The following is a 19,747-nucleotide window of genomic DNA, read 5'->3' as shown; positions in this document are numbered from 1 at the left end:
AGAAACAATTGAATGCCACAAAATTGGGTCACATTTATTCACACCTCTATGTACGTCTTTAAATTATACAAAAACAAATCTATAGTTACAGTATGTTATACTCTTTGGAAGTTGAAGGATAGGTCTCCAAACCTATACTGGGGCTATACTGGTTTGCTGTATTCTGGGGTATAAACATAGAAATCACTCAGTAGTTACAGCACTTTAATGGTTAATGCCAGGCAGATTTAAAAAAACTGTAGGATTTACAAGAATTCTACATGGAGGAACACTCTTAAATTTCTCCTCTGAAGTGGAGAGCCTCATAATACACTAGAGGAAGTATTGTATGAATAAATTTGACCTTAGCGCTTCCTGGTCTTGAGATGTTTATGATAAATTGCATTGCAGGGAAAAAAATTAAAAATTCTAAAAATGTTTTACATCAATCTTAATAAACCGCTAACAATAAAATGTTATCCTGTTGATCTGTAAAATGTTCACAGATTATCTAATATGTAAATATTTCTTTGATTTGTTCTTTATTGTTCCTATAAATAAATTTGGAGGGCATGATGCACTAGAATATAATTCAAAATATTTTGTAGCATTTTTACTATAATTATTTGCAGTTGTAAAATGAATACTAAAGTAAGAACTTCACAAATAAGAAATTGCATAAAAATACTAGTAATATGTAAAAAAATCAACCCAAACATCAAGTAGGGCAACTGGGTGGCTCAACAAGTTAAGGCCCCTAGATGAAAATCAGACTGAGCTTTGTGGTCCAGATCACAGGTTCAAGCCTGGGTTATGTTAATAGATTAGGATTCACCAAGAGGTGAGTGGTGGCAAACAATTAGCTCAACACAGACAGGGACAGGATTCAGATTAGTCATTCCCAAGAAACAAAGACCCTTGTGACTTTCCAGTAGCCTGGAGGTGATGTCTGTGAGTCATCACCCAAATGGTTCAATGGCAGGGGTCAGAGGTAAAGGATTCATCAGTGATCCACCACAATGGCAACTACAGACTGGTTCAATCAGAATAAAAAATATGTTAAAACCTTAGCAACTAAGGTTCTGATCTGTAACTGTAACTTGATGATCTGTAACTTGTCTAAAATGATCATGCAAGAGAGGAAGAAAGTGTATTTTCAGATTACGTTTGAAAGAGGCTTTCTTAAAAGGAAATTCTCTGATAAGTTCTTGCTCCCCCTGTAGAAGTATGTTAAATCCAGCACTGGCTATGTTTATTAATTAATTGTCATATTAATTGTCAAATGTCATTAATTGTTCAAAATTAATTTTACAACAGTTAAAAAAAAATACTGACCTAACTCACTTCAGGCAAAATGTTGTGTATCGTGATCTGAATCCAAAAACCCATAATGCTTACAATTCTAGTCCATAGCCTTGCTTGTGCCAGCAACACAGTAGCAGTTACCTGTATATTGTGCACACCCTGCAGACTCCCAATCTTCTGTTCAATGCTCTGCACGCAGGAGCTGCAGGTCATTCCCTCCACACCAACCCTGATGGAGTTCACAGCACCCTTCAATGACATCCTCACAGTTCTGCAGAAAAGAAAGACTAAAGGAAATTAGCATTATCACAAAGACAGAAAAGTATTTTTTTTAAAAACCTATCACTGTGTATCATCAAGAACGTTTTTGCAATGCTATAAACACTGCGAAGGAAACATACCGCAATGTAAAAAAAACAACCTAAATTTGTCACTAGCATCCTGAAAGCCTCCCATAAAAAAGCAATTCACAACCGATACAAAATTATACAATTTTTACAAATAAAAAACTAATACAAAATTAGCATAACCCTACGCCAAGTATGCAAAGGAGGGTAAAACAGTATTTTTTATGGTACTAGAATTACTTTTGTGATGTCTACTGGAACTCTCTAAGTACTTTGCCTCAAGTTAGGTTATTCCTCAAACAGGTCAGAATTTACACAGCAAAAACAATCCTAGTCAGTACATTTTTACATTGTACAATATAATATTAATATAGAAATAGCTGCACTAAAAAGAATCCCGATTCTAAAAGAGCTTTTGTTTAACAGCATTATTCATGAGGCAAACAGACAATCTCTCTGACCCTCACTGAAGGTTTGTACAGAGAGATAAAATTCCTATAAGAATCTTCTTACGATGTACCACACAGAAGTTAAGCCTTCCTGTTTTTCAGCCCAAGCACTAAAATCCATGTCAGTATGAATTATTTCAAAATTATGTCCAATAATGCAGTTATGTAAACCAGGCTAGGTGCAAGAAATCATGTTCTGTTTAATCCTTGCCAATGTATCGTTCTATTGCCTCAGAGCAAGCAGCTCTATCAAAAGAAAGGAAATGTTGTATTCTATTCTCCTATACAATGTAATGACAAAGTTACTGTATTTCTACTAAAAGTAAAATCAGTTCCTTCACTGATTTAAAAAGATCTGCAGATCCAGAAATGGAGTGATCACTCAATATCTTTAAGTGGTCACTTCGAGGTCATGATTATTGGGTTATGTGGTCACTCGAGGTTATGGGGAAGGAAAACAAAAATAATTAAAGGAAATTTGACAAAAAGGCACACCCCTACAAAATTCTCACAACTACCAGCATAACTGGAACAGAAAAAGGGCAATTCCCTCATCTTAAAAAGATTAAAATTATGCAATTGATTACTCTTCCAACTAACAAAATAAACCAATAATCACTGCATTTCTTTAAGAGAGACAAATCCTGTTTTCATGATCTACAATGGTATTGAATGCCTAAAGACCTGTACCATACATTAACCATACATTGGTTGCACAAATTCCTTTACTTGCACATAAATACCATCATTCTAATTCACCACAGCTATGCTTAATGCCAACTTACTGTATGTACAGTAAGCATTGCTGGGACATAGCGTTCTATTTTTCTACAGTAACTTATCACTCTGATTCAAATAACAATTAATCATGTAGTTCTGAAAACTGACTACAAGAACAAAAAATAACAGAATATCAACTTATTTTAAGAAAAACTAATAAAATCAGATTTCAGACGTAGTTATCTACAGTAATTGATTTGAAGCTAAATGCTTCCATTAGGCTTAAAAATAATATACTGTCAGGCTAAACAATCATTCTCAATCATACAAAAAAACTGGACCAAAGATCCAAAAGACTTCCCTCTTAAACCAATTACTTTAGTTTGTGGATCACAATTCATGTCTGCTATATTCCACATGGTGGACTACGTGCTATAATTAAGTTTATTTTAATCAATTAAGAAATCACTGGTTAGTGAAAGATGTACTCTAGGGTTCCTCACAGAACAATGGACCACTGTTTAAAATTACTGGAAATCCTAAGAGGAATTCATATTCAAGGGAGACGTTTTATCCACTACAGAACAATGAAAATGATTACAGTTCCCCTACGTTTAGAAACGTTATTAGATGTTTCCCCTAAGTCCATATTAATTTCAACTTCATCATGAGAGCCTGTCAGAATTAAGTACACTAAGAAATCTGATAACCATAGAAACTAACTGTCTATTGTGGATAAGATTATGTGTCATGGTACCAGGCGTAGTTTTACATTACTGTATAGGCACTACTTTATACTCGGCAGTGGAATCACTCTACAATACTCCCCTGTTCCCAACGTAACTTTTTCTATAGTTTACCTGTTCAGATACACCTTTAATTCAGATACATTTCCTTTATCACGTGACCTTTAACTAATACTTACTGCTTCAGCTGCAACTAACAAATTAAAATTTGGAATGCAAGCAGATCTATTTATAGACTAACTATCAGCAAGCCTGGCCAGCTATAGCGGAATAAGAAAGTGAAACTGTGGCATATGAGACAAGAGCTTGCCATATGGTTTTTCACTATCTAAACTCTCCATAAACATTTTCCTTCAAAGGTTCTGAGGACATATGACTGTGGCTTGTGTTAGACCTGTCTAGTAAATTCCCAAAACTAAACAATGGAAGGCATTTATTAATTAAAAAGGACTAATGCAGACAATTTTTCACTTAGCTACTCAGGTAGTCTGGTGTTACCATGGTACTCTGGTTTCTTCCAAGATGGATGACAGAGATCTTAGGATCAATTACACTGCTAGCCACTGTGATGAGACAGTTGTGAGAGAAGCCTAATGTCCAACAGCCTCAATGTCCTCCCCAGAAGTGTTAACCAGAATACTGGTCTCCTTAAAAACCCCTTGCAGAACTAGAAAACTGTTGACTTCCAAACAATAAACATAGGGATCATAAAAAGCACCAGTAAAACAGGTCTGAGGAAGGAGAGTTAGTCTACACTTCGATTCATAAAGTGCGGTGGGTGAATTCTTTTTCACAGTGAAACAATTTTCTTTTTCCTCAACATGAGAAACAGACAGCAGTGACTTTTAAAAAAAATGGCATGAAGTTTAAATACTATTTTTTTTCCTCAGGAGAATTAAACAGATCATACATCCAATAGGGTACCAGAATGGTCAGGCTTCATCTCCTAAAACTAATGTGAATCTAGGCCCTTTCTCCAAGTCCACGTAGCGCAATTGCGGACTTACAGTGTGGGAGTATTAGAAGGCGCATCATGATAAAAAGGGTACTGAGACACCCTTTCATGGCAGGATTCCCTGGTTACATGGCTCGGGGTCAAACTGCTGTCGATTGCTGATGCACCTTTCCAGTGGCTAAGAGCATGTGGGCTGATAATTTAAAAAAACATTTTTTTCATTCTCCGCTCACACTTTGATGAAATTGAATGTCATCTCATCTATCCCTACACATAAGTAGTGTGTTCATTCATGTTTAGCAGGCTCAACTCAGAACAGGTGAAGTAAACTAAGGAAACCTTAGCAATATTGCTCTCTCTTTATTCAAAGTTTTGTACTACTAAATACACTTCATCTCAGTACACAAATGACAGTACGAGGAACATAACATGTTCATTCACTTTATTTAAAGCAAACTAAATGGAGTAAACTTGGGAATACCTCAAAGCTTTGTACTATTAAATACATGTACTATTAAAAATTCCATATACAAAATACATTGCAGGTAAACGAATATTCATTAGTCAAAATGGAGTGACAAAATAAGAGCTTTATGTCAAAAACTCCATACCTAGAATACATAAAGCATGAATCTAAAATAGTCTAATGAAATTTTGTTTTTACATAAAATAAGTTTTAAAACTATAAAAATGTTCAATTTTACTAATACATGAATAGTTTATCCTTCATGGCAATTCTCTCCGCTTTAATAGGCTAGAACATGAAACTTTACCATTCCGCAGTGGGGGTAATTCCCTTCAGCAAAGTCCGTTCTGATGAGTCCGTTCAGAAAAAGACACATTAAGGGCGTATTGGGGGTGCTCAAAAGCACCCCTGTGAAACACAAATTTAGACATCAGATACCCTAAGCTTTTGCAGACTTGAGTGAGAACGCGCATACAAAGTGCGCCGGGTTATGATATTTTGGTATCAATGTCAATTCAAAATATTGGACACCTCAAAAACCAAACTTGAACCATGCAAGGCCTTTGCTGGGATTCTGTGGAACAATTGTGAAAATGATTTCAAAAGATAATGTGGAGACTATAAAATGGCTATCTTGGGATCCCCAGTATTGGGCAAACACTGTTCCCCATAATAAATATTATGATTTAGACAATTATAAAGCTTCTAATTATAACCAATTTTTTTGTCAGAGTCAAATTGTGTGTATGAACCAAGAAATATCATGCTTTTTTAGTAATGGTTGGTGCTATTTCTCAACCATTCCAACCAGATGATTTTATTAATTTAGATGAATTTAAATTTCATTACTTTTTTATTAATTTCATTAATATAGCTCCAGTCTGAGAAATATTCTGCATGCTACACAATGCTTCTAGTGCATTCTCATTTACTTGGGCATAACCTCTGCGTCAAAAAGACACAGGAAGTGGTGTTACAGCAATTCTATTGGCCCAAGGTATATGAAGAGGTTAAACGTTACTGACTTGTCAACTAACCTTCTCAAAACACAAACTATGAGCTCACCTAAAGCCGCTCTGATTACTGAAGTATCTTTTCGGCAGATTGCGATGTATATTGCAAGCCCACTTCTGAAAACCACATCAATATGTTATCTGGATTTTGGATGATGCCAGCCACTATCCTCAAGTTGTGAGCAGTCTGGAACACTTCTACTATAATGCTGGCCAATGGACCTGTGTTTTCACCAGGGGAATCCCTAGTAAAATACTGAGAGAGCAACATACTACTTGTATGTCTCTTCTAATAAAGGAGGTATCAGATGTCCCGAGGATTGTCTTCCTCAAATCCTCAGTCTATCACGCCCAAACTGATGGTCTCATAGAAGGATTCAACCACATGCTTAAACAGATGTTATAGTAAACGGTACAAAATTAAACAAAAGACTAAGACTTCCTGCTTCTGTTTAGCATTTGGTAGGTACAGTAGGCCTCTATAGATTTTCCCCTCTTTTAAATATTATATGGGAGAATGCTCAGAAAGTATTCTTGACATCACCTAAAAAATATGGGAAGACCAAGACCTGACTGATAGGAATCTCCTTGATTACGTGAACTACTGCCAGAAACAAATAATCAAACCTCACCCATTTGGTAACACTTGAAGACGACTCAGCAAAGGCAAAATGCTATCATCTGCAGTCTCAGATTCTACAGTTTTAACCCAGTGACTGAGCGAAGCCTCTCCATTCAAAGTGCAGCTGAAGTAAGTGAACAAACAAACCTTGTCAACTATAAAATCTACCAACCAGATAGGCATAAAAGAAGGCATAAAAATAAACAGTGAGTGGACAAAAAAATGAAAGCACCAACATAAAGCCATGTAATAGGGTGTTGGGCCAGCACGTGCAGTTAATATGACTTCTATGTGCCAGGCATACAATCTACAGGCATCTAGAATTCTGCAGGAGAAATATGGCATCATTTTTGCAGGAGAAAGTCAACTTCTGTTTGATTCATGGAGACGGTCTGGTCTCAAGTGTCACTCCGCCATTTGGTTTAGATCTGGCGACTGAGAAGGGCAAGACATATGGATAAGATAAGTGTCATCCTTATCAAACCATTAGGCAAACACATTAGCTCTGTGGATGGGGAAACTGTCATCCTGGAAGACATGGTAGGATGTCATCCTGGTAGGAATGAAATGCTGCAATATGGAGTGAACGTGACCACTCTGTACCATTAATGCCAAGCCTATGCCTATAACAGACAAGCTCTTGGAAAACATCAGAAGAAAGAAGAGTGAGAGAAGACTATCTTACCAATCTGGATCTCACAAAAGGGTAAATGGTAAATGCCTCTCCAGCAAATACTAAGATTAAAACAGCTGTACCAGTAAGTCTTACCAACTGTCTTTCATGGCAATCCAGCAACCTATCTGAGGATAATGCTGGCTGCTGTGGCCCCATTTGACATAGGCTAATGCATACAATGTCTTAATGACATGGTGCTTCTCAATAAAGACAGACTCTGTGTAGCTGGGCACAGCCTGGTCCAGCTGCAGACTAAGAAGGTCCAAGACATACAGGATTGACCAATGCCTAAATTGTTGGGCATTATTACCATTTTCTCTAAAGGCCAGAGGTGACAGATCTCACACAGAAGATGGTACCCAATTTGATGGAATCTGAGGCAGAGTCCGCAGAAATAGATTTGATCTTCTCTATTGATAACCTGTTCTAGTGGAGCCCAAATGTAATGAGTGCTAGTTTTTGCTTACAAAAGAGGACTGACTGTAGTTTGTCAAGATGAGATAAGGCAAGAACATCTGGTTCTCTAGCTCAGTAGGAATTTATTCCCCAGTAAATGTAAGTGGTGGAGATGGTATGCCTGGCAATTAAACGGGGGAAAAATAGAAACCTTTAGGTTCTACCTTCTGGTCCAAGAATAAATAAGAATTAACTCCAAGGGAAATAACCACACACCTCTAATGTGGAAGAAGTCAAGTGGGGAGAAAAGTGCTCCACAATTAAATGGAAAAAGATATAAAGTGAACAATCATTTTTAATCCAGGAATTATTCGGGAATATTTTATGGCAATGCCAAACTGGGAGAATAACCTGTATGTAGACAGCACCCCAGGTCTGGAATTAAACCCAGGGCCCCAGTGCTGCAGGGCAGCAATCCTAACCACTGCGCTATTGTGCCACTTGGGACTCAAAGATGTTTCTGAAACGTTCTCTTGGAATTCCTATATACTAGATAAAAGTTAAGTTGCCTGTCAATTTCAAGTCCCGAAGTCACAGTCCTGAAGAATAAGAAACTAGGACCAGAGTAACAAGTAGCTCTAAGAAAAAACAGTCTGCCTTCAGACTTACAAGGAGCGGTGGGTGAATAATTTTTCTCAGTAAAAGAAGTAGCAACATCTTAAAGTGGCCCTCCAAATGTTTCCTTTTTCCTCAATAAGAGAAACAGAGGTAACTTAAAAGGCAGCACCATTCTCAAGGAACGTTCATGGATTAGATACTCAATACGGTACATGGACAGTTGAACTTCATTCCCTAAAATGAATCCAACCTGTTTGGTCCAGACGATTAAGGGCAATCACACAACAAAACAAGTTAGACGGGCCAGGTGGCCTCTTTTTGTTTGTAACCTTTCTTATTATTTTATGCAGAATATACCAGTGGAAATATTACAACAGTAGATCATGCTCTTGTAATTATCCCATATAGGTAGTACATTGTGGCAGTGTCAGATAATGGTCAAAATAGGTGAGATCTTTTCACCTGTTCTCCAGTATGAAAGAAGGAGTTTCAATACAAAAAAAGCCTTTATTTATGCATGGATTGTGTGTTTACACAAAATAAAGGTCCCTCTTTTGTCTTATCTCTTAGTTTCTTAATGTTTTTCTAACTTTTTTCCTCTTTGCTTTCTCAATCAGCCGACATGGTGGGACTCTTCCACCCATGAATGACCAAAGGGCTTTATGTCATTTTTCTTTTTTTATATCACATGACCTTCCATCCTGGCTGTAGTGACAGAGGGCAAAAGAGAATCATGGGAGATGTCGTTCCTTCCCATCTCTTTCTGAGACATTCTGAGACATTTGTGAACTTCATGGAATTATAACATGTTTATTATTTGTAAAATTACTGGTCATTTTTCTATAACTTCTCAACAGGTCAGACATCCACTAAGCTTCATAAGAAAGGCACTGTCCATGAGTCCATTCCCACTTGCTGCTTAATATACAAATTATGACTTTATGACATTTTGTAAAAGACATTGCTAGTGTGTAATGTTAGAGAATATGTAATTTAGATGGGAACTTAAGTACGAGATGTTTTTTGCCATGTTACATTATACAATAACTGGGAAAACCTGTGAGAAATGCAAATAATCTACCTACAAAATACATGTCGTGCAGTTGATTGGTTATGAATTCAAAGGTTCTGTTGAACAACAATCTTAAGCCCTGAATGGAAAAATAAGATAACAGAAATAGTTCAAAATAATAAAAATAAGTAAGTCCTTGCATTCGTATACTGCTTTTCATTCCAAAGGATCTGAAAGGATTTTAGATATTGGTGAGAACTCATCTGAAATGGCTTTTAATGTAAAGCATTTTGCTCACTGTAAGGCTTACAGAAAAGTATTGGAAAGGACCTTGAGATGATTCATTAAAGTAGCTATAAAAATAATTATGACATGCAACATCAACCTGGGTGATGTGTGGCAGCCATTAAATGCCAAAAGAGCTATTAAACTATGGATTGCGAGAGAGAAACTGCTTCACCAATTAAATGAATGGGAAACTTTTGAAAGGCCAGCCTGTGAAAGCACAAAGCAGCATTTAGCCAGGACACTGGTGTTAAAATCCCTATGCTTATGAACAGTGCCAAAGATCTTTCATGACAAAGTACACTTTGTCTTTGATATAAGAACAATCAAGATATGAATACTGTGTACATATGAACAGCGCAGCAAAATAACAAGAATATCACATGGCAGAACTGTACTGGGTAGGGTGAATAGCTCACTCAGTTTAATTTGGTTCTGTTTATGTTGGCTCTGTGATTTTATGATTTTGAGTGTTAATAGCCCTTAAAAAAAGAGAAAAGGAAAAGTGACAGACATATCAAGTCCTAAAAAAATTAAGTGTGATAACCATTGAAATGAAAGTGGAAATCACTTTCGGTCAAATTGTTTTGACTTAAGAATGGGTCCAGTTACAAACAGGGCTTTGGAACATTACTTTTCTGTAAACTGAGGATGAAGTAGACTCAGGACCTCGGTATGATGCCTTATCTGAAGGATGGTACTTCCTATGGCAATGCAAACCTAGTCATTATCCTTTTTTTTTAATAGCTTTATCCAATTCTTTATCCCCTTTATCCCCAGCAACCCTATATACAGTAGTTAGAGCAGGTATAGCACCACCTATAAGCCTGCCAGCAAACTGGGTTTCCTTAGAGGTCTGCTATCCGTGTAGCTACCAGGCCCAAGATCATGCTACAAGAAAGGTCAGCAACTCTGGTCCGGGATAGCCACAGAGTCTACTGGTTTTTAACTCAGCTGAGCTCTGAATGACTTAACTGGATTAATTGGTTACTTAATTAGGACGGTGAAGATGGTGATGTAGTGGCTTGATAATGATGCTATCTTTTAGTAACTATTCATCAACCACTTGGAGTAATTATTCTTATTTAATACAATTACTCTTGACCAGATGTAAAACATAAAAAAGAAAAAAAACAATGTAATGGAATCCTTAAAAGCTCCAGAAAAAGAAAACTGGGAAATTTATAGCAAAACAAAGTACATTTTGGAGACACTATGAGCAATGTTTTGAAATTCAAAGAGAATTTGTAACACCATGGAATGCTATTGGGCATTATCTAATTTTTTACTTCTACAAAGTGTTGAGTCAGGCTTTTAAAGCCTCCTTCTAGATACAGGCTAAGCAATAGACTATGTCCTCTGTAAACAAAATGCAAAAATAACCACACATAAAACATCTATTATAATATCAAACAATGAAAAGGTTCAAGTATTGCAACAGGAAAATAATAATACATTCTTTTAGATGACTATTAAGAGTACATTCAAAAAGGCAGAAAGTAACACTTAAAGTAAACCCGGAGTCTCAAGTCACATTTCTGATTACACAATCCAATAAAAACAAAAAACAGACTACATTTCTTGCAGTCCCTAAATATCCTTTTTCCAGAAAATGAAGCTTACAAAATAAATCCTACTGTATTTCACAATGAAGACTGAGTTCCCAGCACTCAGATTTCTTCAATGTGAAGTATCCTCTTTTGTGCTAAACCAAACAAGAAAATATACACAGCAAAAAGATTTTTTTTTAGAATCCTAAATCATATTGATAGCTTGAAAATCCATTGTAATAAGCACAACAAAACATGCAGTGGAAGCTGGAAGTCATTAAACTAATTAAAGTATTACCAAGAAGGTTTAAATTTATTGTACGTTTAATCAAATTATCTACTTTTTTACCAACGTTCTTACCAACAGAATTATTCTTATGTCCAAATATCTCCTGCTGTGTTTTCTCTCTGCCAATGCAAGCACAGCCCAGTATGAAGAGAACACCCAATATGAAATGAAATTCAAAGAAACTTTAAAATAACTTAGATAAAAATCCAGACTGTGCAAACACCTGGCATTAAACAAATGACATTTAATGTGGACTAACTGCAGAGTATTACTTGCAGACAGCAAAACAAACAAATACAAAATGAAAAACACTGAGCTTGAAAAGACTATTAATGGAAAAGATTCAGGTATATTTTTATGTTGCCACATTTACATCTTCTTAAAAATTATACAATGTATTAGTAAGATCCCCTTCAGAAGAGTGTGCAGAATTTTGGTCACCACAATATTTTGTGACTCTGCGATCAGTCCAGAGAGTAGAAACAAGACACATTCTGGGGCCAAAAGGGAATGCCCTAAACTGACAGGCTGAAGGAATTGAAATTAAAAAAAAAAATAACAGAGAAAAATATAAGTGGAACTGATCCAAGTATTCAAAATCCTCTAGTCACTGACAAGGTCAACTCAGCAGACTTCTCGGAAGAAACAGTGAAAGATGAACCAGAGGGCATACGTGGAAACTAAGTGGATAGGCATTTAAAATTGAGAATTTAAAGCATTTCTTTACCCAAAGGGTTGTAGGAGTATGGAACAAGCTGCCTAGTCATGCTGTTGATGCCAATACCCTGGCTTCTTTAACAAATGGCTGGATGAGATCCTTGGGAAATTTGCTAACAATCAATAATGGGTTAAATAATCTCCCCTCGTCTATAACCTTTATATATTCGAATAGGGAAGTTACAGTAACTCTTGCAATTTCACATAAATGCTAAGAGATAAGATTAAATCAGATGGCTTTTCTTTAAAGCAGACAACATAAAATGTTTAATCTCCATTAGCCTCTTTAAAAATCTATCATCACTTTGATGAAAATATTACAAAAATAAGAAAAATCTCATGTTATAGGAAAGGACACTTAAGATTATCTTCAAATACAGTTTGTGTTTGTAAACAAAACTTTCGGTAGTTAAGAAGCAACTCCTTAGCGTACAAACCAAAATACTGTATAGCCTGCTAACAACTACTCTTTCATAACAGATCAGTCTGTCCCTGACAAGCTAATTAATATATTAAAATTCACAACATACATATACATTTTTACATAAAAACCCAAGTAAGCTGCCTAATTATTCCATTCAAAATATACCTACAAAACTGAAAAATATTTTAATTTGCCACGCATAAATATTCACATTATTTTACTTTTAAGTACATTCAGATTTAAAACTACTGCACGCAGTATGACACAGTAAAAAGCAGACGTTATATAAGTATTTAGAAAAAAAAATGCAAATACTTAAATAATTCTCCCGGGCAACACCTAATAACTTAAAAAATGAAGCCTCTTGACGCCCTCCACACACTAAGTAGAGTCATTTTCATTAAGGACGAGTTTGGATCTATTACACAGCAAAAAAAAAATCTAAAGCAATTTACAGAAATTAGAATTAGTCAACTCTTGCAATAATATCTAACGTGTATAATACTGTATACTAATTGAATGTGTAAATAATTACAAGATTTTAACATAGTCTTCACGTATCCAAAAGGAAAGTGGCAAATAAATCTAAACAGAAAAATCAGGATAATTTATATTAATTTTACATTCACAATCAAACTGCATTTTTACCTTGACACAAAACACTGTACAGTATCACACAACACCTCAGTCTTGCTGAACTGTCTTTCGTACACGCGACTCCAGATTTAATTAGTACATTAGGTGGCACATTTCAAAGAGAAACTTACCCCAAAGTACGATTCCCCCGACTCCAAGTATTTCACCTCCAAAGTTATAATTCAACACAGATGCCTTTTGACTCTCCTTTCTATCGAAGCCATCTTTCACACAGGCAGTTTCTAACATTTACCAGCAGAAAGAGAATAAAAAAGAACTTAGTTTACTGCTTTTTCGTGACAGCGAGATAGTGCGCTAAGCCGGTGATCCACTACCTGTCCCACAGGAGTGTGAGCATCTCACCGCCTGACACTCAACTCCAAGTCTCCGACGGTGTTTATTACACTGAATCTTTTGGGCTTATGCCACTTTGCCAATTATTTGTTGAAAGAAATAAACCATAAAACCATTACGCACTACAGCAATGCCCCCTTGCTCTCCGTAATTGCATTTCCACCAAGCGTCTCACTAAAGACTTTCATTTTTAACGTCATTTCCGATATGTGACAGGAAACGCCCAGAAGAGGAGGGAAGTGAATTTGTATTGGTAGATGTTTCTCGTCGATTTATGCAGTATTTTAATTTACAGCAATTAAAGCAATGTTTAATTAATTTTGTCTTCAAACGAATTGCATATCTCATTTACTGTATAATGGGCATGTGCCCACAGAAAAAAAGTAACATTCTTCACAGTATAGATATATTTCTCCTTTTAGATAACCTCAACAGGCTGCATTGCCTACAACGTTTTATACTCTGAATACCAAATGCAGAAAAATAGTTTAAGAACACTCTTTCCCAAAATCATTATAAGAGTGAATGAATTAAGTTACGCAGAAATACGGCAAGAATAATTACTCTGTATTGTATTAAAACAGAGTGATATGATGATGCAGTGGTTAATCTTGCTTCACACCGCTGGGGCCCCAGATTCAATTCTGGTCCTGGGGTGCTAACCGCATAGAGTGTGTATGTCCTCCCACAGTACAAAGGCATGCTGGTAGGTTGGGAAATTTGTGAATATGTGTATTTATGTCTATGTCTGCCATACAATTAACGAGAATCCAGTCCAGGGTTTATCCTGCATTGTGCCTGTTTCTTGCCTGGATAGGCTCTGGCTTCCCAGTGACCATGTATTGGATAACGCGGTTAGAAAACGGATTTACGGATTTAAGTGTGGCCCATAAACCTGCTATATCATGACTCTGCAGGACCAGGCTGGCCACTTTTGTTTTAGACTACTTAAGCTTCCTCATGTCAGTGCTCCCATCTAGTGGTATAAAAAAATATATCAGGTGGGTAGCTGCGTCAGCATGCGCTGTCTGCCCTGTCTTTCTCACACTTGTAGAAGGCTTCACAGCCGAAACGTTGCGCTTTCTCTCTTCTCTTTTCAGCATGGAATAAACCTACTTGTTCCTTTGCAAAAAATATATATCTTTGCTATTCACCTAAATCCATTTTGTATTGACTGCAGTTATTTTATGTTTTCGGCAATTCCATTTAACAGCACAGAAAACATCAGGTTTTTACCCATATTAGTTCTGATTTGGGATTTTAGTCTACCAGAGAGAAGGACATGACAGAAAATCAGTACATAAATACAGCACTTTGAGAACATGCTATATTTTACGTTATGATTTCAGCTTGGTTCTGTAGGGAACAAAATTGGAGTTAGGTCCTACGCATCACATTTAGGAATGAAAACTTTAAATATTTAACTAAATTTGTACAAAATATTTTTTTCAAATCCACAAAATGTTCATGTCCCAACACCAACATAAAAAATCCTAACTTTTTAAATAGTATCTATAAACTATTTTATATAGCACCTTTAAAGGTGACTTCTCAAAACGCTTTACAGAATGACTATAGCAACAACAATTAAAAATAATAAAAAATACTCAAGATAAACACAATGAGAATATGCATAGGAGACAGTAGATGGTGGTACTAAATACAGAGGAGTAAAGAATGGAACCAGTTATGTAAAGGCTCTTCTAAAGAAGGTTTTGAGTCTGGATTTGAAGTAGTTTAGAGAAGGTGACTCTCTGATATCCTTGGGGAGAGAGTTCCAGATCTTGGGGGCATAACAGAAGAAGGCCCTGTCACCCACAGAGTGTAGACGGGCTTGGGGGACAGTTAGGAGACTAGAATTAGAGGAACAAAGGTTGCGAGATGGGGTGTAGGGCAATAATAGATCAGACAGGTACTGAGGTGCCAAGCCATGTATAAAAAAAACTCTTACCATCCAATTACTCTAATATGGTAATTACACTAATAAGAAAAAGAGGAAAGAAGAGGTAACTAATATTTAAGATAAAGGGGGAATGCATAAACCTTTGTTTAAGTCTTGTTAAAGGAAGTCTATAATATAAACAATTTTCTAATACAGCACTTAAAAAGACTTGATTTTACAGTTATACATTTCTGTTCTGAGGACCTTCTACAGTAGCTATTCACAACCAGCCTGTGGTATCCTTTGCCATAATATACAAGATCACAAAGCACACATTGTGTTTTTGAGGGTTAAACTGAATTTATTACAACAGTTATGACATTGCTACAAGTGCAGCAAACATTTAAAGCATAAGAAGACTGTTATTGTGGACTGTATGCAGCCAGCAACTGTGCTGCATACATGGAACAGTTTGAACAGGTTTCTTATCACATTTTGCTTTAATAATTCAATGTGAAAACCAATGCATTCTTCACTCTTCTCTCCATTCCTTGGGAGTAACTTTACCAACTGGTGACAAATTCCAGGTAATACCAGTCTGCGTTGCTACCTGTAAGAGCAAAAGTAAAATAAGTGAAGTGGAACATTTCAAGTAAAGTTGTAGGCGTAAATGTTTTCTGTCCCAATTTTTTTGCTTAATTAGGACATTCAGAAACTCACTGGCAGCTAACACAGAAATCTTCACTACATATTTATCCCTACGATCATGAGTGCTCAGTTCATTCCTGCAGACCATTCAGTCTGGCCTTGCAACCTGCAAATCATAATCATTAGCACTGCGGTACTTCTGTAGAAGCACAACATCACAAGCGCCTTTTCTTGAATGTTCTATTACATTCACTCTGTTCAGGCACTGCTTTATCTTTGCTGTAGTCAACAGGTTATATTTGCTATTGTTGCATGAACATTCATGCTAAACCACTCTAGTGAGCACTGTGCTTTGTAAAAATTAGGCTAACCTGCAATTTTATAATAACACATCTGTAACTGTGAGTCTTGGATAAAGTATCATAATAGAAAACTGAAAAAAAACATTAAGGGCATGAACAATTAGAATGGTTCAGACACCATTAATTTTGTGCACATAACTATGCTAAATCTTATGTAAAGTTCCAATACTTTAATACTAGGGCTGGGCGATATGGCCTAAAATGTATATCACGTTATCATTTTAACGATATATATCACGATATAGAATTTTTTCTATGGGCACCATGTCCTTACACAGGTACGTCGTGTATAATGTCCTTCCACCGCTGGCTTTTCTTGTCATAAGGACAACGACTAGTTAATGACTCAGGCAGCAATGTCTGCGTTGTGGCTTTTCTTTTCACACCAACACTAGAACTGCTTGATTCAGAGCCCATCCTCGTACTCTCCTCATACTCGCATAAATGTTTCGCCTTTAGGTGATATAAGAGGTTCCTTGTAATTACCGCCTCTGCCTAAAACCGTCGCCCAACATAGTTTGCAGATTACCATTTTCTGCTGGTAGGCCGTCTTTTTAAATCCAAACCATTTCCAAACAAGCGATTCTTTTTAACAATTTAGTCGCTTGTTTCCCATCTCGCTAACGCTGCCTTTCTCCATGTGTCTGCAGACGGGCACAACGAACACCTGCGCTTGTTTTCACAGGAAAGGCAAGAGGACACCCGAGCGTTTTTATTGGCCACAATGACCTCAGATGCGTCATAAACCGGACTTCTGAACCTATCGGATCTCCAAATATCAGCAAGATGAACATTTTTTTTAGAATTATATAACTGGAGCTAAAATACGGCAGAATTTTAAACTATTACGGGACTATAAACGGTATAGCTAAATCCATATCGTGGCACATATTTCTACCCATATACCGATTATACTGCCCACCTTACTTAATACTGTTAAAAAAAGCATATTACACATTTTAGAGTCAAATTGTTTGAGTTACTAATGAACAGTGCTACAGACAAAGCCAAAATATTTTACATCTTATAATGCGATACTAATATGCACCATGACAAATATAGTTTTTATGTAGTTCTTTAATGATAACTGAAATATAGTTCAATTATGTAGTTTAGAAAACAGTCCTCGTAGTACCCAAGCCACCTTCTTCACAGTGGTGTAAACATATCTCAACTCAATGTCACCTCCCATATACTCAGAAGATATGACAAGCCAAATAGCAGAAATATGTACTTTTTTCTTTGTGTAGCCACTAGATATTTTCTTTCCAGGAAGGCCATGAAATGTTGCGAGTGAATAAATGCATTGAAAACTTACATAGGACCAAACTGCAACACAGAACAGTGTTCCAGAGACCAGCAGGATGTTCCCATATTTGTCATGGAAGTCAGGACCAGCTTTGTGATGGCACTGTCTCCACGCTGCCTGGCGGGCACCTTGTGCTGAAATGTTCAGAGAAAAAAACCCCAAAAGTATTTGGTACAATACAATGAAAAGTTCAGGGGTGAACACGCTACCTTGTGTGAATATTAAAGCTTAACAAAACATTTTGTATACTAAGCATACATTTGAAGGAAGTAGCCTAATTAATGTCTCTTGTGCCATGTTTGCAAAAAAAAAGTACTGTAACTAGTTTGAGAAAATTACAATTGGTAACAAGAAAATAGCACTCAAAGTTTGCATTCAATAAATCAATAAAGTGTAGACTGATAGCATTGCTTACAAGGTCATGTATAATGTTATGTAGGTTATCCATTTAATAGTCAATTCGTTCTTAACACTATACAAGATGGAGCAGGAAGGTTTCAATGGTTAGCTGCTTGATATGTACCACAAAATCTAAAGCCTAAGGCCAACAGGAACTGGAGCTTTAACAATCCTAAGGTCTTACTATAAATGGATAGACTAGAGAGTCTGATCTGAATATTACAAAAATCACTGGTTTCTGTACAGGACATCACTTTCAATTTAACTTACATGACAATTAATTGTTCTGCATAATATTAGAATTAGGAAATATTTTGAAGTTACAGTTGGATTAGAAAAATGTATACAGAATTTGTACTACAGTTCTTGGACATATGGTGTATGAACCTATGGTTTAGCTGTATAAAAAAGAAGAAACTCTAATATCTGGTTTTGAGACCCTTTTCCTACGACGAGCTCCATTTCATGACAGAAGGCAATTATTTAAATATAATCCAAAGTGGCACAGAGCATCCAAGAAGTACTGGATTTAGCTGTGACTACTTACCAACTATAGCCTGACCTTGATTCCCAAGCGAGTTTTAAAGATTTTATAATAAACACAAAATTAAAATAAAGGGCAGCATTTATCTACTTTTTTACACAGGCGTTATTTTCCACTTCAGTACAAACCAGTCGAATACCTTTCAAATAACTTAAATAAAAGAACTAAAACACACAAGCGTCGTTAAAACAGGACTATGTTATGAGAGCTTATTTTTCAAAACAAACGTTTTTAAAGTGAGATTACAGTTTAACAGGAGACTAACTGTTCTTAAAACTGTTTTCGAAACATTTTAATTACTCTAGTCCATCTTTAACTTTCAACCAACCGATCAAGAGAAATACTTAAGTCTGAACCTGTTTAAAACAATAAACCGGATCAATTATATAGGAGCTAAAACGAAACTCTGAAGATGTGGCTACCGGCGCCGACACCACACAAGACTTGAGGGTACTGCCTTAAAGGGCGAATAACAACTCCAACCCAACTAATTTAAAACTAAAGCTTAAAAAAATCGCGTGTCAAACATTTATTCTCACCAGAAAGGTTCAGTGCTGTCTTTGCAAAACGAAACATGCTTGCTTCCGATTCTTCCTGACAGGTTCTTTACTGTGCAAAATACCCTTGAAAGAGCAAAAAACAAAATGGCAGCTTTCACCGGAAGAATTAAAAAAATAAAATGTGGAAAATATATGATTTTTGAGATTTTTATTATGAGTATAGATATAAAATCTAAAACATGAATGTATCTAATTATATTAAGGTGTTTGCTTTTTTCAAAATACAAAAATAAATATTTAAAAGGAATTATGGGAATATGAGTTTTTGATCAGTTTAAAAACCGTGACGCAAGCAGTAGAGTGTAGCTAGCAAGCAACATTAAGCGGCGCGATTGATCCGGAAGTGTCTGTAAATAGCCGAGTTTCAATCAAAATAAAAGCCATTCAGCTACCACAGTACCTTATGAGAATGTGTTTTGTTATTTTTTCGTGGTTACTTGTAATTCCTTAAACATTCTGTCGAATTTTTAGGGTGCTTTTTAAA

At 36.2% G+C, this 19,747-nt stretch overlaps 2 protein-coding genes across 3 annotated transcripts in view; both read right to left on the bottom strand.

Annotated features, from left to right (window-relative positions):
- Positions 1 to 13,738, bottom strand: part of LOC148828507 (copper-transporting ATPase 1-like) — a 45,077-nt gene extending 31,339 nt beyond the window's left edge. For both annotated transcript variants that reach the window (XM_088924831.1, XM_088924832.1), the window contains exons 1-2: positions 13,337 to 13,738; positions 1,426 to 1,555 (exon numbers count right to left, since the gene is read on the bottom strand). In XM_088924831.1, coding sequence (XP_088780957.1) covers positions 1,426 to 1,545 — 120 coding nt within the window. In that variant the 5' untranslated portion in view covers positions 1,546 to 1,555; positions 13,337 to 13,738. The remainder of the gene's footprint in view (positions 1 to 1,425; positions 1,556 to 13,336) is intronic.
- A 2,043-nt stretch (positions 13,739 to 15,781) lies between these two features.
- cox7b (cytochrome c oxidase subunit 7B) lies at positions 15,782 to 19,352 on the bottom strand. Its single transcript, XM_088924830.1, has 3 exons — positions 19,243 to 19,352; positions 17,770 to 17,894; positions 15,782 to 16,051 (listed from the first exon to the last, which is right to left on the bottom strand). Exons 1-3 carry the CDS (start codon positions 19,277 to 19,279, stop codon positions 15,974 to 15,976), a joined length of 240 nt encoding a protein of 79 aa, XP_088780956.1. The 5' UTR covers positions 19,280 to 19,352; the 3' UTR covers positions 15,782 to 15,973.
- Positions 19,353 to 19,747: the final 395 nt, after the last annotated feature.

This window comes from Atractosteus spatula, chromosome 9 (genome assembly GCF_055471065.1).
Source record: "Atractosteus spatula isolate fAtrSpa1 chromosome 9, fAtrSpa1.hap1, whole genome shotgun sequence".
NCBI lineage: Eukaryota > Metazoa > Chordata > Actinopteri > Semionotiformes > Lepisosteidae > Atractosteus > Atractosteus spatula.
Note: the sequence above shows the minus strand (reverse complement) of the source record. Positions and strands in the feature narration are given on the sequence as shown.

Excerpts from the sequence above, each read along its gene's own strand:
- cox7b (XM_088924830.1), bottom strand. The coding sequence starts at position 19,279 with ATGTTTCGTTTTGCAAAGACAGCACTGAACCTTTCTG. Across the intron at positions 17,895-19,242 it reads GACAGCACTGAACCTTTCTG|CACAAGGTGCCCGCCAGGCA; the intron begins GTGAGAATAAAT and ends TGAACATTTCAG. Across the intron at positions 16,052-17,769 it reads GTGTTGCAGTTTGGTCCTAT|GTAGCAACGCAGACTGGTAT; the intron begins GTAAGTTTTCAA and ends TTGCTCTTACAG.